Source organism: Haliotis rufescens, unplaced genomic scaffold (genome assembly GCF_023055435.1).
Source record: "Haliotis rufescens isolate VD_foot unplaced genomic scaffold, xgHalRufe1.0.p SCAF_11, whole genome shotgun sequence".
Classification (NCBI taxonomy): Eukaryota; Metazoa; Mollusca; class Gastropoda; order Lepetellida; family Haliotidae; genus Haliotis; species Haliotis rufescens.
This window is the reverse complement of record NW_025963791.1, coordinates 36557647-36582451: the sequence shown is the minus strand read 5'-3', so window position 1 is coordinate 36582451 and position 24805 is coordinate 36557647. Positions and strand designations below refer to the sequence as shown.

Here is a 24805-nt window from a genome sequence, read left to right as displayed (position 1 = left end):
TTGTGTAGAAGTGATTAGACTTTATATGGTGCAGCAATGTGTATACTGCATCTTGTGTAGAAGTGATCAGACTTTATATGGTGCAGCAATGTGTATATTGCATCTTGTGTAGAAGTGATCAGAATTTATATGGTGCAGCAATGTGTATATTGCATTTTGTGTAGAAGTGATCAGACTTTATATGGTGCAGCAATGTGTATATTGCATCTGGTGTAGAAGTGATCAGACTTTATATGCTGCAGCAATGTGTATATTGCATCTTGTGTAGAAGTGATCAGACTTTATATGGTGCAGCAATGTGTATATTGCATCTTGTGTAGAAGTGACCAGACTTAATATGCTGCAGCAATGTGTATATTGCATCTTGTGTAGAAGTGATCAGACTTAATATGCTGCAGCAATGTGTATATTGCATCTTGTGTAGAAGTGATCAGACTTTATATGCTGCAGCAATGTGTATATTGCATCTTGTGTTGAAGTAATCAGACTCTGTATGCTGCAGCAATGTGTATATTGCATCTTGTGTAGAAGTGATCAGACTTTATATGCTGCAGCAATGTGTATATTGCATTTTGTGTAGAAGTGATCAGACTTTATATGGTGCAGCAATGTGTATATTGCATCTTGTTTAGAAGTGATCAGACTTTATATGGTGCAGCAATGTGTATATTGCATCTTGTGTAGAAGTGATCAGACTTTATATGCTGCAGCAATGTGTATATTTCATCTTGTGTAGAAGTGATCAGACTTTATATGCTGCAGCAATGTGTATATTGCATCTTGTGTAGAAGTGATCAGACTTTATATGGTGCAGCAATGTGTATATTGCATCTTGTGTAGAAGTGACCAGACTTAATATGCTGCAGCAATGTGTATATTGCATCTTGTGTAGAAGTAATCAGACTTTATATGGTGCAGCAATGTGTATATTGCATCTTGTTTCGAAGTGATCAGACTTTATATGGTGCAGCAATGTGTATATTGCATCTTGTGTAGAAGTGATCAGACTTTATATGGTGCAGCAATGTGTATATTGCATCTTGTGTAGAAGTGATCAGACTTTATATGGTGCAGCAATGTGTATATTGCATCTTGTGTAGAAGTGATCAGACTTTATATGCTGCAGCAATGTGTATATTGCATCTTGTTTAGAAGTGATCAGACTTTATATGGTGCAGCAATGTGTATATTGCATCTTGTGTAGAAGTGATCAGATTTTATATGCTTCAGCAATGTGTATATTGCATCTTGTGTAGAAGTGATCAGACTTTATATAGTGCAGCAATGTGGATAGTGCAACTTGTGTAGAAGTGATCAGACTTTATATGCTGCAGCAATGTGTATATTGCATTTTGTGTAGAAGTGATCAGACTGTATATGGTGCAGCAATGCGTATATTGCATCTTGTGTAGAAGTGATCAGACTTTATATGCTGCAGCAATGTGTATATTGCATCTTGTGTAGAAGTGATCAGACTTTATATGCTGCAGCAATGTGTATATTGCATCTGGTGTAGAAGTGATAAGACGTTATATGCTGTAGCAATGTGTATATTGCATCTTGTGTAGAAGTGATTAGACTTTATATGCTGCAGCAATGTGTATACTGCATCTTGTGTAGAAGTGATTAGACTTTATATGCTGCAGCAATGTGTATACTGCATCTTGTGTAGAAGTGATCAGACTTTATATGGTGCAGCAATGTGTATATTGCATCTTGTGTAGAAGTGATCAGAATTTATATGGTGCAGCAATGTGTATATTGCATTTTGTGTAGAAGTGATCAGACTTTATATGGTGCAGCAATGTGTATATTGCATCTGGTGTAGAAGTGATCAGACTTTATATGGTGCAGCAATGCGTATATTGCATTTTGTGTAGAAGTGATCAGACTTTATATGGTGCAGCAATGTGTATATTGCATCTTGTGTAGAAGTGATCAGACTTTATATGCTGCAGCAATGTGTATATTGCATCTTGTTTAGAAGTGATCAGACTTTATATGGTGCAGCAATGTGTATATTGCATCTTGTGTAGAAGTGATCAGACTTTATATGCTTCAGCAATGTGTATATTGCATCTTGTGTAGAAGTAATCAGACTCTGTATGCTGCAGCAATGTGTATATTGCATCTTGTGTAGAAGTGATCAGACTTTATATGCTGCAGCAATGTGTATATTGCATTTTGTGTAGAAGTGATCAGACTTTATATGGTGCAGCAATGTGTATATTGCATCTTGTTTAGAAGTGATCAGACTTTATATAGTGCAGCAATGTGGATAGTGCAACTTGTGTAGAAGTGATCAGACTTTATATGCTGCAGCAATGTGTATATTGCATCTTGTGTAGAAGTGATCAGACTTTATATGCTGCAGCAATGTGTATATTGCATCTTGTGTAGAAGTGATCAGACTTTATATGGTGCAGCAATGTGTATATTGCATCTTGTGTAGAAGTGATCAGACATTATATGCTGCAGCAATGTGTATATTGCATCTTGTGTAGAAGTAATCAGACTTTATATAGTGCAGCAATGTGTATATTGCATCTTGTGTAGAAGTGATCAGACTTTATATGCTGCAGCAATGTGTATATTGCATTTTGTGTAGAAGTGATCAGACTGTATATGCTGCAGCAATGTGTATATTGCATCTTGTGTAGAAGTGATCAGACTTTATATGGTGCAGCAATGTGTATATTTCATCTTGTGTAGAAGTGATCAGACTTTATATGCTGCAGCAATGTGTATATTGCATCTTGTGTAGAAGTGATCAGACTTTATATGGTGCAGCAATGTGTATACTGCATCTTGTGTAGAAGTGACCAGACTTAATATGCTGCAGCAATGTGTATATTGCATCTTGTGTAGAAGTGATCAGACTTTATATGCTGCAGCAATGTGTATATTGCATCTTGTGTAGAAGTAATCAGACTCTATATGCTGCAGCAATGTGTATATTGCATCTTGTGTAGAAGTGATCAGACTTTATATGGTGCAGCAATGTGTATATTGCATTTTGTGTAGAAGTGATCAGACTTTATATGGTGCAGCAATGTGTATACTGCATCTTGTGTAGAAGTGATCAGACTTTATATGGTGCAGCAATGTGAATATTGCATTTTGTGTAGAAGTGATCAGAGTTTATATGCTGCAGCAATGCGTATACTGCATCTTGTGTAGAAGTGATCAGACTTTATATGCTGCAGCAATGTGTATATTGCATCTTGTTTAGAAGTAATCAGACTTTATATGGTGCAGCAATGTGTATATTGCATTTTGTGTAGAAGTGATCAGACTTTATATGGTGCAGCAATGTGTATATTGCATCTTGTGTAGAAGTGATCAGACTTTATATGCTGCAGCAATGTGTATATTGCATTTTGTTTCGAAGTGATCAGACTTTATATGGTGCAGCAATGTGTATATTGCATCTTGTTTAGAAGTGATCAGACTTTATATGGTGCAGCAATGTGTATATTGCATCTTGTGTAGAAGTGATCAGACTTTATATGCTTCAGCAATGTGTATATTGCATCTTGTGTAGAAGTGATCAGACTTTATATAGTGCAGCAATGTGGATAGTGCAACTTGTGTAGAAGTGATCAGACTTTATATGCTGCAGCAATGTGTATATTGCATTTTGTGTAGAAGTGATCAGACTGTATATGCTGCAGCAATGCGTATATTGCATCTTGTGTAGAAGTGATCAGACTTTATATGGTGCAGCAATGTGTATATTTCATCTTGTGTAGAAGTGATCAGACTGTATATGCTGCAGCAATGTGTATATTGCATTTTGTGTAGAAGTGATCAGACTTTATATGCTGCAGCAATGTGTATATTGCATTTTGTGTAGAAGTGATCAGACTGTATATGCTGCAGCAATGCGTTTATTGCATCTTGTGTAGAAGTGATCAGACTTTATATGGTGCAGCAATGTGTATATTTCATCTTGTGTAGAAGTGATCAGACTGTATATGCTGCAGCAATGCGTATATTGCATCTTGTGTAGAAGTGATCAGACTTTATATGGTGCAGCAATGTGTATATTTCATCTTGTGTAGAAGTGATCAGACTGTATATGCTGCAGCAATGCGTATATTGCATCTTGTGTAGAAGTGATCAGACTTTATATGGCGCAGCAATGTGGATAGTGCAACTTGTGTAGAAGTGATCAGACTTCACATGTTTCCATTGCACAAAATAATAATAAATAATATGCAAACAACACGACATAATAGTAGTGCAAATCTGGTGCGGCTGTGGTTTGTGTATCAGCACTCGGGCGTATTTGAGCGCAACTAGATATGAATTATACAATTCACGTTGCACATATCATACTACGCCGCTTTGAACAATATTTCAGTTATATCAGCTTGATGTGATACAGGTCTCATACGTTTACCAGTTTGGTGACAGACACAAGCACCAGAAATATGGTCAGGACGAACCGTGACTCGAACCAACGATTATTGGTTTCCGCGACATAGACTATATAAAGCCAGAGAATAAAATGCGATAAATATAACTGAGTGAATATGGTTTTACACCGCTTGTAGCAATATTGCACACCAGAAATGTTTGAGCATGGGTGAGTGGGTGAGTGTGTTTGGTTTTACGCCGCTTTTAGCAATATTCCAGGAATATCACGGCGGGGGACACCAGAAATGCGCTTCACACATTTTACCATGTGGGTAATAGAACCTGGGTCTTCGGCGTGAAACACGCTTTAACCACCAGGCTACCCCACCGCCTGAATATATTATTCCGGTTGTGATATATCCTATAACATTATACTACCTCGCTTTAGATTGGGTTATTTGTATCTTTTCATGATACATTAATAAGATTCAATCCCATATGTCACTGTATTTTTAAACAGAATGACATATCTGATTATCTCTATCAAAAGTTGAGTAGTATACATAACGGTGTATCTATCAGACACACGGTTACCAAGAAATCTCGACTACATTTTAAACCGCTCAGAGTATTTATATCAGATAAAAAAACGGTACCCCAGGTGCATGTTCTTGTTGAGCAAACAGTGGTTATAACCACACCCAAGATTTGATAAGGTAATAGGACCGCCTCCGTGGTCTAGTGGTAGAGCGTCCGCCCGGAGAGCGGAAGGTCCGGGGTTCGATCCCCGGCCGCGTCATACCAAAAGACTTTAAAAGATGGTACTTGTTGTTACCCTGTCTGGCGCTCGGCATTAAGGGGCTAAAACAAGGACTGGTCGGCTCGGAGTCAGTATACTGTGTCTGAGTGTGGTATTCATGTTAAACCGCGGCATGGTATCTCAGTGGGCTAGCACTATAAATCGGCATCAGTCCGGACTAGTACAAGCAGCCACACACGCATATAAGTGCAATAATCTTGGACGCGACGTTAAACCCCATTTCACCCCACCTCACCTGATAAGGTAATACCTCAGAATGACGTTCGAAACAACACAGCCTCAGATTGTATATCGCATCTACATACACTGCATGAAATAACTCAGGCTGAATAATCTTTCAACAAAATAACAGTACATCATGTAGATTGGTATCATTTATTTCATTTTAAGCACTGGACCCGCCTTAAGTCTCTGCCAAATCATACACAGAGTAAATGCCAAGGGCCATAAATATCACATAAAACACATGATAAACATGGTATGATTTACGTTTAAACACAAAATATGAACATAAATTAAACTTTACATATCGTCTTTAATCGCACAGTTGCGAATTTAAACCTTAGGCATTGGTCGCACAAAGACTTTCTCCAATTAGCTGGGAAATTGTGAAGAGAAATTGGTACAACAAATGTGTGAATGAATAGGCTAGTATTTCATTGAGACGTTTAGACTTTTGATCAACTCAGGTGCGCGGAAATAATGATGAAATACAATGTATAATAATCAAAGCAAATCTTGAATTCGCAACCACGATCAGAGGACCCTCTCGGTGTAATAAGTATGATATTTAAAATTAGAGTAAACTGATCATTAAACACAATGATTTAGCGAATAGACACGATCTCTCTCATTCAATTGAAGAAAACCCGTAGAATTAAATGCAGACAAAAATCAATGTTATCTTGATTTTAAGCTAGACATAACATTAAGAGCATTTCCCTCGTATATTTGAGTCTCTCAAATAACCATGTACAACTATGGGACGTTCAGTATGTTTAGGGAAAATTGTATACAAATAATATGACATAATAGTGGATAACTGATGGATGTTATATGAGAAATAAATAACACAACTTCAACCAAACGTTAATTTGTAATCGTAAAAAAAAATGAAATGTAAAAATGTCAGAGAATTCAATGGTATTCTGTTAAATTAGGAATCCACGCCAAAGTCGCTTGATCGCCATGTTGGCGTGACGTCGCAGAAATGAACTTTCAGAATTGACTGCCCGTGTTATGGCCGAGATCCTGACTATACACAGCGCCAATGGCATGGATGGTCTAACGTAATCATATATTTGACGTCACGTTGGAAACATCGTCGTTAATGGTCCTGACTATACACAGGGCTAATGGCATGGAGGGTCTAACGTTATCAAATATTTGACGTCACGTTGGAAACATCGTCGTTTATGGAAATGATATCGAGGCCTTTTTCACATTTTCGTGAACAGTCATCCAGAGACGCATCCGGTTCTGGCCTATTGACCACGTTATGATGTCATGATTAGGGCGCTGTACGCGGGCGAGTATTTTTCAGCTTCGATATAGAAGCCATGTCGCCATCTCACTCACATATCCGATGTCTCTGTCATTCATAGAACGTCACTCATCGTCAACCCTGAGCATACATCTGCAACCAAGGGCCTTGAGACCCCGTCTGTTTCATGGTAAAGATTAATCCATACGAATTATCAACGTTTAATGTGAGTTAACGACTCGTTCAATCCAGTCCACAAAACTAGGAACTTTTGTATAAATACCAAATTTCCCTTTGCGTCCGCACCCCTCGCCATAGCTAGTAATCCCATACACAAACCAGCGGGAGGTATTGTTGACCTCGTGTGCGCACAAGAGAGGTCCACCACTATCCCCTGCGCACGAGTCCACGCCGCCGCGTGAATACCCTGCGCAAACCTGTGTGTCTGTGATCTCATAGTCAAAGACGCTTTGGCACCTGTTGGCGTCCACTACAGGCACTTTAGCCTCCTGTAAAGCAATTGCCCCAAACAGATGGGTATTTCTCCTTTTTCCCCATCCCACAGTATAACAAAGGGTTTTGGGAGGAATCACTTCGTCTTTCTCGGGAAGACAAGCAAAACCCAGTCCAGCTATCCTGTGTACTGGCTTTTTCAGTTTTATGAGGCCAATGTCGTTTGATATTGTTGAGTAGTCAAATTTTGGATGGGGGAAGTCTTTGTTCGGTTTCTGCGTCACTTCTGTTCCTTCGTATAATTGGAAGTCGTGTTCACCCATACGCACAAGGACTCTTCGCTTTCTGCCTTTCTTCCGGATACAGTGCGCGGCTGTCAGGACCCAAGATGGCGCTATGAGGGTTCCGCCACAATACGGTTCTTCGTATCTTGTCATGATGGCAACCTGGAACGAGAAATGTCCTCTTTAGCAGTCATCTATCATGTAACCAACAGCTCATAATCATTAATATATATTCTCAGTCTCGTATTTGAGTGACCATAAACATAAATGCTGGTCAGTAGGCCCGGACCCTCTGCCAGTCACGTCGCTGCCGACGACATACATTCCGGGCCAATCTCAATCTCTGACGACGATGTTGCGCTGTCAATAACTGTCCTCTGTTAGGTCTGTAAGCCCTCATTCATTTGCCTTGGCCTCTTTCTAATGATTAGTCATATGCCTACAGGCATTCGTCGCTGATGGCGTCACTGTCAGGAATTAATTCCGGAGATGCAAAGTACACAAGTACAGGTCTTCATTGGGCGAAGTTACCCTGGGTCTGCCTGTTCTTGGCCCGTCTGATGCAGCTACCAAAACTTCTATCAATGTGGACATGGGTGGCTCCCATCAGCATCATAAGCAGGGCCCGCTCGGGTTGACGAGCTAACGCTTTAACCACTAGGCTACCCGACTGCCCCTTTTTGAGCATGAACAATTTCCACTAATGTGCTATAAAGAGTTAGCTTCACACTTAGTTAATGATGACTCAAAAAGCATGGCTGTCTGCCGGATAGGTATATAAACTGCATCTGATAAGTAGATTACATGTCATGATACTTTATGTGAAAATACGTACCATCATATACTGATTTGAACCAAACGTTTTTTAAAAGAAACAGAAAAAAGTTAAAAATATTAAATATCCCACACAACGGAACATATATTTTGCTCCTACTTACTCGTTACACATGTGCCATATTTAATTAAATTTTAAACATAAATGTCCCTTTAATGGCCATAAATCAATTTGTCAAATATGGATGCATTGGGGAGCATATTGTAAGCTGGATTCGAACCTCTTCAACAAATCGGGATGTCATCATGTGGGGAACAAGTGTGATAAGACTCAGGGTCATTGGTCCAGTGGTTTCCAGCAGAAGATGTTTATGAAGGACGACGGATAACGCAGGACTTATGGCGGACGCCTGACAAACAGGCCACGGCATAACCTTACATGGATTTCAGTTAAGTGGGGGCCATTACACAACTAATAAAATTATATTAATTGTTAATCATGTTAATTAATTGACGTCAAGATTCTCGAGGGAGTTTTAATACGTATACTTATGCACCTCACCTTGTTTGTACCCGGGCGCAATCGAGACTTGGGACGTATCTTTTGAAAGGTAGTGAAGAGTTATCTTAAACATGATGTTGCACGTGGAGACTCTGTGAGCTATTTTCGTACTGTTTTATGCCTCAACTCATCTGGGGGACTTTTATGCTTAAATCTGGACGTCTGGTGTCTGTTATAACTATAGACACGATTTCTTTGATGAACAACATGACTTGTTTATAACTTTCAAGGTTTACACTGACGTAGTATCATTAAATATATACAGGACGGGGTTGTGTGACGGCCTAGGCGATGTTTATCCCAATAGAAAACAGAAAAGGGTTATGCAACCGACATCAACAACACGCCTGAGAGTACTGCTGGTATGATGCAACTAACATCTATGAATCCGGTACGCACCATGTGACTAAAACAAGGAATTTCTGGTTAATGTGTTTGTTGCGATACTAAAGATACACGGAAACGTCAAATAAATAGTTGTTGCACCACTGCTATTAACTATGTTGTCTTGGGATCAGATGTTAGTGATGTTATGTGTAAATATCTGGCCTGAAAGCATTCAATATCGGAAATGGGTTTGCCAAAGCCAACTCTAAACTTCAGCAGTGGTAATTCAGATAATTTCATCGAAATTGCTAAGTTTTATAACGTTTAAACTATAGCCACCTCACAATTAAACACGAGTGACTAATCAGAGTGAGTGAGTTGGGCTTAACGCCGCTTTTAACAGTATTTCAGTTATATAACGGCGTGTCATGATCAGCTTGATGTGGTGTGAAAGCTCGCGGTGATGCAGGTGTTTACCACTTGGTGAAACCCACGAGCACGTGTATGATGCTGACAATAAGCTTTGAAAAGAAAGCATTATTCATTTCATTTAACAAAGCTTACTTTTTGCGTAACGAAAGCTATAAGAAGACGTGTTATTATTTGAATTCGTAAAAAGAAAAGTGTATTTTGTTCCTAGCTCAACGAAACATTTTTTTATTCTTTCCGGGGGAGAGTGCGTTTCAGTGATAGAAAAAAGTAAACAGTAAAAAAACCAAGGTTGTCTGACACTTCTATTGTTAAAATAGATGTTTCAGACAACCTTGTTTTTTAAGGATTATAATTTGAGAACAAGATGGATTACGTCTGTAATCATTATGTTCAGGTAATCGGAAATTTGAACTTTATCTGTCTGCGCTCTTCAGTCATAATGTGTTGAAAATTCGCCTTTTCACGTGTTAATGACAGTTTAATACAGGGTTAATACACCGCGAAGCGGTGATGAGACGCGTCACAATCTTATGGCTGCCATGTTGTTAAGCCACGAATCTTTTCAAGTCTCGCGACTACTTCCCGAACATCCTCGCCAGGAAATAACTGCGTTAGCAGGCCTTCAAATGATCAACGGCCCGCGACGTTTGATACAGCTACCCCAAGGCTTTAAGAAGCCATCTAGCATGCTTTAACATAGCTCATTATACACGCCGACCAGGGGTGGTGGTTACTAGCGGTTTGCACTGGCTGTTTTCATTTGTTGTACTTATTCACATTATTTAAATATCTTCTTATAATACGTAGGGCACATTCATGCGAAACACGTGTCTAGGTTGCATTGTCTAAGTATTGCCTTTCTTCTCTCGGAGAATCATAATTGGCGATTTTTAAAGTGTCTGTTATGTTTCCGTAGGGAATTAGTATTTAACGATGGAGTCATTATCATATCCCCGCGACTGATTTTGCCTATAAATTGTAAAAAAATAAATGCTATTCAGGCCCCACACATTCGTTTGTTCTATTATGGGCGATAGAATATCGCGAGTTATGTGCACTGTAAACGGTTATTTGGTCACTCGTTGTGTCGTTGATGTGGAAAATGTATGATAAAACCTGGTAAAGACGCCCTTTCCTTGCGATTAGAGCCACCAGTAAAGACCCACGACCCTGTGTGATATATAGAGCAACATTAACTTCTATCATTTAGATTCGGTGTCTGCAAATAGGAAAAGTAAGGATTTCATTGTATACAGTGTAAAGACGCAGGGTGAACGAGTGTACTGGTGTTTTGTTGAGTGTGTACTGTGTTACGTGTTGTTTTGAATGCGAAATAACATGATTATGTGCTGAATGTTGTGTTACGTGTTGTTTCGAATGCTATATAATATGATTATGTGCTGTTACGTGTTGTGTTGAATGCTATATAATATGTTCCATGTACTTTATGTTGTGTTCCGTGTTGCGTTGAATGCTATATGATTTGATCATGTGCTGAATGTTGTGTTACGTGTTGTGTTGAATGCTATATAATATGATCATGTGTTGAATGTTATGTTACGTGTTGTGTTGAATGCTATATAATATGTTCCATGTACTGTACCTTGTGTTACGTGTTGTGTTGAATGCTATATAATATGTTCCATGTACTTTATGTTGTGTTCCGTGTTGTGTTGAATGCTATATGATATGATCATGTGCTGAATGTTGTGTTACGTGTTGTGTTGAATGCTATATAATATGATCATGTGCTGAATGTTATGTTACGTGTTGTGTTGAATGCTATATAATATGTTCCATGTACTGTACCTCGTGTTATGTGTTGTTTCCAATGCTTTTTATGTTCCACGTGAATTTTGTGTGACGTGTTGTGTTGAATGCTATATGATATGTTCCATGTACTTTATGTTGTGCTCCGTGTTGTGTTGAATGCTATATGATATGATCATGTGCTGAATGTTGTGTTACGTGTTGTGTTGAATGCTATATAATATGATCATGTGCTGAATGTTATGTTACGTGTTGTGTTGAATGCTATATAATATGTTCCATGTACTGTACCTCGTGTTATGTGTTGTGTCCAATGCTTTTTATGTTCCACGTGAATTTTGTGTTACGTGTTGTGTTGAATGCTATATGATATGTTCCATGTACTTTATGTTGTGCTCCGTGTTGTGTTGAATGCTATATGATATGATCATGTGCTGAATGTTGTGTTACGTGTTGTGTTGAATGCTATATAATATGATCATGTGCTGAATGTTATGTTACGTGTTGTGTTGAATGCTATATAATATATTCCATGTACTGTTCCTTGTGTTACGTGTTGTGTTGAATGCTATATAATATGATTATGTGCTGAATGTTGTGTTACATGTTGACTTGATTGCTGTATGGTATGTCATATTTATGTTGCTTAAGTGTTGTGTTTGTGGTTGAATGTTATATATGTTCCATGTACTGTACCTTGTGTTATGTGTTGTGTTCTGTCTACCTACCTATCTATCTATCTATCTATCTATCTATCTATCTATCTATCTATCTATCTATCCATCTATCTATCTATCTGTCTACCTACCTATCTATCTATCTATCTATCTATCTTTCTATCTTCCCAATGAATGGAATCGGGTTACGAATATCCACGAAAAACTGAACATTTTACATTCTCTAACTGTCTTCACACAATGTTGATGTGTGCTTCTTTAGATCGTGTGAAATGTCAGCAGTTGTTATTCGTCCGCCTTTTTGCGCTAAAGGCCTGGTCCCCGTGACCTCGCAGTGGTTAATGACCCCTCTCCATTGCTATTTACACAAACCAGGATAAGGTACACATGTTACTCGAACCAGAGACCATATACCCTTGAATGTTCACTGTATACCGGGCTGATCCACACGTGTTTCAATGTGCGTCCTTGGCCAGAATCCTCACAGCCCACAAATGGCGTCGGAACCTTATTTAGAGATTGATTTAAGTTTTTATATCTAAGATGATCAGTTACGCACACAAAGCTGGAGAAAGTAATTTGTTATATAGTTATTGTGAGATGTGCGTCTATTTTATAAAAAGAACAGCGTGACCTCCTTACCCGTTTGGTTAGGTATCGTAGTGAATATAAAGTACTTCCCAGTTGTGTGGTATCCAGGGTATGAAGTGACAAAACAAGGCCAGCTGTTTTATCGAATTCTTAACTGCGGATATTACGAACTTCAAAGTGCACACTGGTTCGTCATATCCGAAATTTATTATTGCATGGATAAAAACATTTCCCACTAATCCTACAACTTAAATATATTAGAACGGTCATCTGCATGAAGGTATAGTACGGTGTTTGCATGCAGAAAGTACAAATTTTCTAATATTCCTGATATATAAAACGCTTCGTGAAATTAAATTTTCGGTCATAAATTGTCATGAATTAAATCACGGGTATAAGAGGTTACTTTAACGGGTCCGAATTGTCAACACAGAATGTTGTGGTTGACACAACTTCCCTGAAGAATGAGTGATCATGAGTGAGTGAGTTGGGTTTTACGCCGCTTTTACAGTATTCCAGTTATATCACGGCGTGTCAGCTTAATGTGTGAAGAAAGCCTGAAGTGATGCAGGTCTCAGACGTTTACCACTTCGGTGAAACCCACGAGCACGGGTATGGTGCTGACAAACCTAGAAACATAATCGGGGCGAACCGGGATTCGAACCCACAATCATAGGTTCCTGGCGTGTCCAAGGGACGCAACTCTGCACAGCGAATAACTGTTGATCGAAACATAAACTGGAGCCGTGCATGAGGTGTGTTTCTTCATGCCTAGTTTCTAAGTATCTCCGCACGTTACAACGCCACGCCGTGATGTGACCGGAATATTGTTAAAAGCGGCGTGAAACCTTCACTCACTCACTCACTCAGTCGTGACTCACTTGCCAAGGCCAGCTGAGTCTGTGTGCTTCTCTCCCTCCCACCACTCTGTAGCCACGGGTCAAATTGGACGGGCGGATGCCGCATGTCTTTTGTATTTCCTTCAGACTTGGGGCCGGGTACCTCTCTGTAACACACAGTATACATGTATTGTACATTCTCGCAATATGAGGCTGTGGAAAGGTATGAACTTGTAAATAACAGCGACAAAACAGTTTTCATATTCATAAAATAATGTGTGCTGAAAGCAGACTCGATTGTACGATTCCTACTATATCATGAGCATGTGTTTATGAATCACTGTCAAATAACAATGATACCCTAGACATAAATACTATTCCGAGATAGGTCTATGGGCTTAAGAACAACTGCCTCAAAACAATTTTAACATATATACATGTGAGTGAGTGAGTTGGGTTTAACGCCGCTTTTAACAGTATTGCAGTTATATCGAGGTGTGTCAGCTTAATGTGGGAGGAAAGCCCGAAGAGATGCAGGTCTCGGACGTTTATCACTTCGGTGAAACCCACGAGCACGGGTATGGTGCTGACAAACCTAGGGACGCAACTCTGTACAGCGAATCCCGGCGCCTAAGACGACTGGGCCATCCATGCACCCCCTCCATAATTATACAGAGGAAACGTCATATATGCCAATATAGGACTGGAGATTTCGCCGTTACGTTTGTTTGTTTGTTGTTTAACACCGCACTCAGCAATATTCCAGCTATATAACGGCGGTCTGTAAATAATCGAGTCTGGACAGACAACCCAGTGATTGACATCATGAGCATCGTCTGACCACCCGATACCGTACGTCGCCTCTTACGACCAGCATGGGTTGCTGAAGACCAGTTTTAACCCGGAACTTTCACGGGAGTCCGTTACGTGTACTTGATACCTATAAGACTACCAATGGTTATACACAGTTTTCGGGCTGCACTGCATGGTTGAATTGTTCCGATATAGGTCTATGGACATAAGAAACCTCTGAAACATTCCAGCTGCTACAACAGCATGTTAAATCACTTTGAACAATTACAAGATAAGAAGTGAGTCCACACACAAGCAATTATCCCCGTGGGAAGAAACACCTAAGGCTTTTTCAAATATATTGTTATTAACGAGATTGGGTTGTTTACACGACGTTGCCTCATAATACACACCCATTTGAAACTTTCAAGATAATGCACATATGTGCATATCAACATAATGTACATATGTGCATGTTATATCAAACGTGACAGTAAAATGCACTTATAAAAAAAAGAAGGATATAAAGACATCATATACCGTCGCATGTCCCTCCCATAAAGCAATCTTACCCCAGAATCGTTAGACTATAGCATTGGCGCTAAGATCGCTTTGATGAACGAAAGGTCCGCTATATAATGGGAGGATCAAGCAATTTGACCCTCAAAATCCACTTTGTCTTCTAATTAATATTAATCATACACACATGTATCAAACTGTTAGTTAATAATGATCCCAATTAACCATGGTGACTCAGTTGCACTCATGGTAATAATTATAATGGCGAGAGTGAGTGAGTGAGTTTAGTTTAACTCCGCATTTAACAATATTAAAGTTATATCATTTCTTATGAATATAGAAATGATTTGTTTCTGGTATTTATTTACATCACGTGTCAGCTTCATGTGGGAGGAAAGTGATGAAGGTATTAGATGTTCAACACAGCATGGTTATTTATAACTGCTCATCCCTCCTCTCGGCCCTCTTCCCATCACATTCAAAGACAATGTGACACGGAGGTGATGATTATGGAACTTAACGTTTTACAGATTATTAAACACGATGCTTTGCAGTAACTCCTGCAAATAAGAGACCGAAAACTTGGAAAAGACTAACGTGTCACGTGAAAGCCAGCCGCCCTTCTGCACGCATGTGAACCAATTGGTTTATGCATTATTTCCAGCGTAACAGACTGCACTGGGATCCAATGGCTGTGGTAAAGGGCTAATACTTTATTCCTTCATTATAAAACCATCACTATTACAGTTTAATAGTTCCGATGAAATGTTTATGTTACGCTCGACTGTGCGTTACAATGCTTTAGTGATCTTGAAATATAAATAGGTATCGTATGTGATATTTAACCTCATGTCTGTGTTTTATACGTTGAAAACGCTTCAAAGTCCAATATGTTTTCATTTATAACCTCTCAATTAAAAAGAACTATGTGTTTGGATAAGTGTCAACATCTTTTGTTATTCGTGTTAAAACGGTTTAAGTTCCTCAACAGATCCCAATTAACCGACTTTGGGGGTCTAGCTTCCCAAATATATTCCCATCTTAAATAAAACCTCCCTGGAGTGAAATCCTGTCTCAGACAGCAGATGTTTTACGGCTTTTAGATCAGAGATCAAAATGTGTTAAAAGTTAAAACCATTCAAACCGAATCCAAAGCTACATGCTCTTTTCGTGGTCATAAGAAATCTCTGCTAAAACCTCTATTCTACTAAAACCTAAAATCTCTAACAGTTATAGTTCCCGATGCGATTAAAAACTCTTGAAGATTTTGATATTTTGAGACTTGTTGCTATAAATTGAAATTTGAACATAGGGCGTAGCTGTGTTCGTTATGCATGAAGATGTGCTTCCCTAATAATCAGTTCCCCTGAACGTCCCACAATTTGTGAAATTTCAGGAACGACCCACAGTTTTATTTCTCTGAGTTAGTGAGTGAGTGGGGTTTAACGCCGCTTTTAACAGTATTCAAGTTCAGGGCGTCTCAGCTTAATGTATGGGGAAAGCCCGACGAGATACAGGTTTCAGACGTTTATCGCTTTGGTGAAACACTTGAGCACGGGTGCTGACAAACCTAAAATCATATCAGGTTGAACCGGGATTCGAACCCACAGTCACTGGTTCCTGGCGTTCTCAAGGGGACGCAAGTCTCACAGCGAATTGCACGTGTGCCCCCAAGGAGGAATGTAATGTAAAATAATACTCCGTTGTCATAGCAAACGTACATCACCAACAAACGCTACATCAACGTACATACAATAAGAGCAAATAATGATTTTACACGATTTAAACGTGCATCAACTTGAATTTAATACCCCAACTTAATAAGTATACGACCATTGCATGACGTCTTCGGAACGAACTCCTAAGGAAACTAAAGTAATTCGGTCTGCATCACCATCACCCGTAAATGTGCAAACGATAATGTCCTTGGTTTATACCATGTAATACACTGTGATCCATGGCTTAATTACAACAACAGATTGCTTCTAAACTGGTACCACTATTATATTAATATGAAACAAATGTCTACTTTGTATTACCAGAAATAACCTTATCAGGAACGGCTACCTGACGTTATCTTGCAGAGACCAAATCACAAAGCCAGGTGTATCAAAATGGCTCTTAAATTAACTCCGTATCGCTAAGTTTATTGCTCTATCATTTATGTAAAGTAAACGTTTAAATTATGACGTACAAAGTGTGCTGTTTGTTAAATTCTGGCCCAGAGCCAAGTACCATAAAGCTGATTAATGTTTGTTTAAAGAACATGTTCCCACTTGCGTGGCTGGTTGTGGGTGATCCGTATCAAGTGTAGTAATTTAAGGTTGTATGTATTACGTAATGGGGTATTCTTGGCGCGGCAGTGTACAGTTAGACGATATCTTACTATGGTAATAGTTTATACTTGCAATATGAGTGAGCGAGTTGTGTTTAACGCCGTTTTTAACAATATTCCAGTTAGATCACCTCGTATCAGCTTAATGTGGAAAGAAAGTCCGAAGTGATGCATGTCTCAGATGGTTACCACTTTGGTGAAACCCACGAGCTCACAAAATCTAGAAACATTATCGGGGCGAAGGGGATTCGAACCCACACTCATAGGTTTCTGGCGTGCCCAAGTGACGCAACTTACAGCGAATTGCAGCGCCTTAGACGACTAGCCTCCCCCAGTTGAAACCCGAACCATCAACATCTGCACGTGCATATCTGAACCAACATATATAGTAAATATACCAATCAACAGCCTATGTATGTGGATTAAAAACAACAACAACCTATTTGTGTACATAACTGTACCAACACCATAAACAAGAACATATCTGAAACAACAACATATACAAGAGCATATCTGAACCAACAACATATACAAGAGTATATCTGAACCAATAACATATAAAAGAACATAAATCTGAACCAACAACATATACAAGAGCATATCTGAACCATCAACATATACAAGAGCATATCTGAACCAATACCATATACAAGAGCATATCTGAACCAACACCATATACAAGAACATATCTGAACCAACAACACATACACGTGCTTATCTGAACCAACATATATAGGTACATATATCAATCAACAGCCTATATATGTGGATTCCAAAAACAACAACCTATTTGTGAACATACCTCTACCAACACCATATACAAGGGCATATCTGAACCAACAACATATACAAGAGCATATCTGAACCAACAACATATAAAAGAGCATTAATCTGAACCAACAACATATACAAGAGCATATCTGAACCAACAACATATGATATGAATATATACTAATATAGTAATGCGGTGATTTGTTTTTATTGACTTTGATAGCACATCAGCTGAAGTCATTATCCACAGCAAGGCAATTCGGGGACATAGTGTCAAAGACGTTTCCAGATTACACGGAGCCTGTAACTCCATCGCGTGATTGTCAGGGCAGAATGTGACGCCATCAAACGTGACAAACATGGCAAAGATAAGAAACATTTGCAGCAAAACACATTTAACATTGTTATCTATGTAGTGGCATCATTAAGTAATCAATAAAAAATCTCACAAAAAATCTCACTAACAATAACTGCGTCAGCGATTATTTGACACAGATCCCAGCACGGGACAGTTTGTCGTGATTTCCAGAGGTAAATGTGCTGTCGCTGGTTTTTTAATCATTTTCCCACTGTGACATTGGTCGCCACGATATACTGAGTGGTCTTCGATAAATGTCACGGTAGTTGCCCCTGCATCGTTTTTGTCGCCACAAACCGACTGTACATGTCGAGTAGTACGTGGTCTCCTTGCCTCGACTCATGTCTACCAACATACTCTATCGAACAAGGTCAAATACATTGGATTTGTAACTGTCTGGGTACATTGAAAGTCATTTTTCTTGTAAGAACTTTTTTTGACGGTGATCACAGTATTTGGCATAATGTCGAGGCACGACATGTTAAGCATTATCTATTAACGCCATGCATACTCTTGTAGTAGTATTAACATGTAGGGTGTGTTGACGTATAACATCATGCATACTCTTGTAGTAGTATTAACATGTAGGGTGTGTTGACGTATAACATCATGCATACTCTTGTAGTAGTATTAACATGTAGGGTGTGTGGGCGTATAACATCATGCATACTCTTGTAGTAGTATTAACATGTAGGGTGTGTGGGCGTATAACATCATGCATACTCTTGTAGTAGTATTAACATGTAGGGTGTGTGGGCGTATAACATCATGCATACTCTTGTAGTAGTATTAACATGTAGGGTGTGTTGGCGTATAACATGCATACTCTTGTAGTAGTATTAACATGTAGGGTGTGTTGACGTATAACATCATGCATACTCTTGTAGTATTATTAACATGTAGTGTGTGTGGGCGTATAACATCATGCATACTCTTGTAGTATTATTAACATGTAGGGTGTGTGGGCGTATAACATCATGCATACTCTTGTAGTAGTATTAACATGTAGGGTGTGTTGACGTATAACATCATGCATACTCTTGTAGTAGCATTAACATGTAGGGTGTGTTGACGTATAACATCATGCATACTCTTGTAGTAGTATTAACATGTAGGGCGTGTTGACGTATAACATCATGCATACTCTTGTAGTAGTATTAACATGTAGGGTGTGTTGACGTATAACATCATGCATACTCTTGTAGTAGCATTAATATGTAGGGCGTGTTGACGTATAACATCATGCATACTCTTGTAGTAGTATTAACATGTAGGGTGTGTTGACGTATAACATCATGCATACTCTTGTAGTAGCATTAATATGTAGGGCGTGTTGACGTATAACATCATGCATACTCTTGTAGTAGTATTAACATGTAGGGTGTGTGGGCGTATAACATCATGCATACTCTTGTAGTATTATTAACATGTAGGGTGTGTGGGCGTATAACATCATGCATACTCTTGTAGTAGTATTAACATGTAGTGTGTGTTGACGTATAACATCATGCATACTCTTGTAGTAGTATTAACATGTAGGGTGTGTTGACGTATAACATCATGCATACTCTTGTAGTAGTATTAACATGTAGGGCGTGTTGACGTATAACATCATGCATACTCTTGTAGTAGTATTAACATGTAGGGTGTGTTGACGTATAACATCATGCATACTCTTGTAGTAGCATTAATATGTAGGGCGTGTTGACGTATAACATCATGCATACTCTTGTAGTAGTATTAACATGTAGGGTGTGTTGACGTATAACATCATGCATACTCTTGTAGTAGCATTAATATGTAGGGCGTGTTGACGTATAACATCATGCATACTCTTGTAGTAGTATTAACATGTAGGGTGTGTGGGCGTATAACATCATGCATACTCTTGTAGTAGTATTAACATGTAGGGTGTGTGGGCGTATAACATCATGCATACTCTTGTAGTAGTATTAACATGTAGGGTGTGTTGACGTATAACATCATGCATACTCTTGTAGTAGTATTAATAGGTAGGGTGAGTGGGCGTTTAACATCATGCATACTCTTGTAGTATTATTAACATGTAGGGTGTGTTGACGTATAACATCATGCATACTCTTGTAGTAGTATTAACATGTAGGGTGTGTTGACGTATAACATCATGCATACTCTTGTAGTAGTATTAACATGTAGGGTGTGTTGACGTATAACATCATGCATACTCTTGTAGTAGTATTAACATGTAGGGTGTGTTGACGTATAACATCATGCATAATCTTGTAGTAGTATTAACATGTAGGGTGTGTTGACGTATAACATCATGCATACTCTTGTAGTAGTATTAACATGTAGGGTGTGTTGACGTATAATATCATGCATACTCTTGTAGTAGTATTAACATGTAGGGTGTGTGGGCGTATAACATCATGCATACTCTTGTAGTAGTATTAACATGTAGGGTGTGTTGACGTATTACATCATGCATACTCTTGTAGTAGTATTAACATGTAGGGTGTGTGGGCGTATTACATCATGCATACTCTTGAAGTAGTATTAACATGTAGGGTGTGTTGACGTATAACATCATGCATACTCTTGTAGTAGCATTAATATGTAGGGCGTGTTGACGTATAACATCATGCATACTCTTGTAGTAGTATTAACATGTAGGGTGTGTGGGCGTATAACATCATGCATTCTCTTGTAGTAGTATTAACATGTAGGGTGTGTGGGCGTATAACATCATGCATACTCTTGTAGTAGTATTAACATGTAGGGTGTGTTGACGTATAACATCATGCATACTCTTGTAGTAGTATTAACATGTAGGGTGTGTGGGCGTATAACATCATGCATACTCTTGTAGTAGTATTAACATGTAGGGTGTGTGGGCGTATAACATCATGCATACTCTTGTAGTAGTATTAACATGTAGGGTGTGTTGACGTATAACATCATGCATACTCTTGTAGTAGTATTAATATGTAGGGTGAGTGGGCGTTTAACATCATGCATACTCTTGTAGTATTATTAACATGTAGGGTGTGTTGACGTATAACATCATGCATACTCTTGTAGTAGTATTAACATGTAGGGTGTGTTGACGTATAACATCATGCATACTCTTGTAGTAGTATTAACATGTAGGGTGTGTTGACGTATAACATCATGCATACTCTTGTAGTAGTATTAACATGTAGGGTGTGTTGACGTATAACATCATGCATAATCTTGTAGTAGTATTAACATGTAGGGTGTGTTGACGTATAACATCATGCATACTCTTGTAGTAGTATTAACATGTAGGGTGTGTTGACGTATAATATCATGCATACTCTTGTAGTAGTATAAACATGTAAACTGTGTTGACGTATAACATCATGCATACTCTTGTAGTAGTATTAACATGTAGGGTGTGTGGGCGTATAACATCATGCATACTCTTGTAGTAGTATTAACATGTAGGGTGTGTTGACGTATTACATCATGCATACTCTTGTAGTAGTATTAACATGTAGGGTGTGTGGGCGTATAACATCATGCATACTCTTGTAGTAGTATTAACATGTAGGGTGTGTTGACGTATAACATCATGCATACTCTTGTAGTAGTATTAATATGTAGGGTGAGTGGGCGTTTAACATCATGCATACTCTTGTAGTAGTATTAACATGTAGGGTGTGTTGACGTATAACATCATGCATACTCTTGTAGTAGTATTAACATGTAGGGTGTGTGGGGTATATCATCATGCATACTCTTGTAAAAATTACTAATATGTAAATATTTTTGACTTCTAATGTCATGTATACTCGTGTAGATAGTATAAATATGTAAAATGTGTTGACGTATGACTTCATGCATAGTCTAGTAGGCAGTATAAACATGTAAACTGTGTTGTAGTATAACCTCATGTATAATTTTGTATGTAGTATGAACATGTAAACTGCGTACAGTGAGGTAATCTGGTACATCTCCATATTGTGAGGTCGGTGCCTGTACAGTGATATATAGTGACCAGTGCCGCTATCAATGTATATGGTACGACCCTATACTGAGATGTAGTGCTCCGTGCCTACTATGAATATAGTGGTCAGCGCCTGTTTTGAGATATAGTGGTCGGTGCCTACAGTGAGATATAGTGGTCGGCGCCTACAGTGAGATATAGTGGTCGGTGCCTACAGTGAGATATAGTGGTCGGTGCCTACAGTGAGATATAGTGGTCTGTGCCTACAGTGAGATATAGTGGTCGGTGCCTACACTGAGATATAGTGGTCGGCGCCTACAGTGAGATATATTGGTCTGTGCCTACAGTGAGATATAGTCGTCGGTGCCTACAGTGAGATATAGTGGTCTGTGCCTATAGTGAGATATAGTGGTCGGTGCCTACAGTGAGATATAGTGGTCTGTGCCTACAGTGAGATATAGTGGCCAGTGCCTACAGTGAGATATAGTGGTCTGTGGCTACAGTGAGATATAGTGGTCTGTGCCTACAGTGAGATATAGTGGCCAGTGCCGCTATCAATAGATATGGTACGATCCCATACTGAGATACGGTGGCCGGTGCTTAATATGAGATACGGTTGTCGGTGTCTACTAGGAGATACTGTGGTCGGTGCCTGTGTAGTGAGATACGGTGGTCGGCGCCAACTATGAGCTAAGGTGGCCAGGCATAAGTATTCACTGTGCCGGCTGCTGAGATACACCCGTAGATGTAATATTGCCGAGTATAGCTTAACTCCCTGATTAAAAAGACAGAAGAAATACCCAAAGACAGTGTTTTCCTGCACGCGAGTTTTAAGCTGGTGTGATAGTTTCCTAATATCCGCCAATTTGAAGAGTTCATTTTCAGCTGCCTTTTTCTTCAAAAGCAAATCGAAGATAAATGCCAACTTCATACGTAGTACAACACAAAGACTTCCGTCTTCACATGTTTAAGCTACGTGAATAGGTGCACGCGGGAAGAAAATCTGCCATCTTGTCTCAATGTGATTCTCATTGAAGCCAAAAATAACCACAAGTTGAAATTGCCGTCGAACTTCAAAGCTACTGGTGTTTAGAGCTCATAACAGCGCCTGAGGCTCCGGTCTGGTCTCAATCCGCCCCCGCCGCTATAATGTTCCTATAACACGCGGTGTGTGGAGCTTACAGGAGATTACCCGACCATTATTTACACTCTACCAATGGGTCTCGCGGCTTTGCTGGAATAATGTCGCGTAACCTGTTAACACGATGTTGTCGGAATCCTATCATATAAAGATCGGGTCAAATATAACTTGTCTTGCCCGTGACATTTACTGGGACGTTGTCGCGACGGAATCGCCGAAGGCTGCGGCTTATTTCGGACCAAATCTTTCCCGATCTTGAGATAATTTCCACGCAAGGGTGTGCCAGTGAATACTAAAAGAAGAAAAATGTAAAACCCATGTGTTTCGAGGATTTCGTTCATCGATCATAGATGTTTTTTTTAATTCTTAACAACATGCATGTTCGTCAAGTATCAAGATAACGATTTCTTTATTTTTCTCTGGTTTATTCAAAACATGGCTATTATCGTGAGCTAATCACTTAAGCACGTCTAGTTAAATGTCAAAGGAACACAATATTATGACTGAACGTACGTCTGTAGCCGTCGCATTACAAATCATAATCACGTCGTCAAGCTGTTCTAATGCAACCGGGTGCTCTTTAAATTTCAGGAAAACAATTAAATCCAAGTGTAACCGAGCTGCATCATACATAGCAGTTTGATAAAAACAAACCCCAAGATAAAACACAGGCGTCTGACCACGACAAAACATGATTGTAAAAATAGCTGCTAGAATCGATCGTCTACGACATGACATAGAGCGTTTAAGGGCTTTAGACGACCCACTAAATGGGGATCATACAGGTAAGATAGCGTCTACAATATATCACTAAGTGAAGGCATGATTCATATAGGCGCAGCATCTACGACATGACAATCTACCGATACGCTATTGGCAAGCGTCCATGAGTGTGTGAGTTGGGTTTAACGCCGCTTTTAACAATATTCCAGTTATATCGCGGCGTGTCAGCTAAATGTGGGAGGAAAGCCCGAAGTGATGCAGGTCTCAGATGTTTACCACTTCGGTGAAACCCACGAGCACGGGTATGGTGCTGACAAACCTAGAAACATAATTGGGGCGAACCGGGATTCGAACCCACAATCATAGGTTTCTGGCGTGCCCAAGGGACGCAACTCTGTACAGCAAATCGCAGCGCCTTAGACGACTGGGCCACCCGTGCCCCCGCAAGCGTCCATGAGATGACACAACATAGAGACGTTACAGTCGACTGTCTACGACACGACACTGAACAGAGGCGCAATTAACAAGCATCTACAACAGGACAATACACACTGGCTATATAGTGAGTGAGTGTGTATGGTTTTACGCCGCTTTTAGCAATATTCCAGCAATATCACGGCGTGGGGACACCAGAAATGGGCTTCACACATTGTACCCATGTCCGGAATCGAACCCGGGTCTTCGGCGTGACGAGCGAACGCTTTAACCACTAGGCTACCCGACCGCCCCACTGGCTATATAGGAGACCTGTAGAGACATATAGTGGTCAGCACCTGTAGTGAGATAAAGTGGTCAGTGTCTACATTGAGATATAGTGGTCGGTGCCTACAGTAAGATAAAGTG

At 39.4% G+C, this 24805-nt stretch overlaps 1 protein-coding gene across 1 annotated transcript in view; it reads right to left on the bottom strand.

The window, feature by feature from the left end:
• Window positions 1-5543: 5543 nt before the first annotated feature.
• LOC124153083 (transmembrane protease serine 11B-like protein) overlaps window positions 5544-24805 on the bottom strand; it is a 37508-nt gene continuing 18246 nt past the window's right edge. The window contains exons 3-4 of the mRNA XM_046526223.2: window positions 13417-13541; window positions 5544-7564 (exon numbers count right to left, since the gene is read on the bottom strand). Coding sequence (XP_046382179.1) covers window positions 6887-7564; window positions 13417-13541 — 803 coding nt within the window. The 3' untranslated portion in view covers window positions 5544-6886. The remainder of the gene's footprint in view (window positions 7565-13416; window positions 13542-24805) is intronic.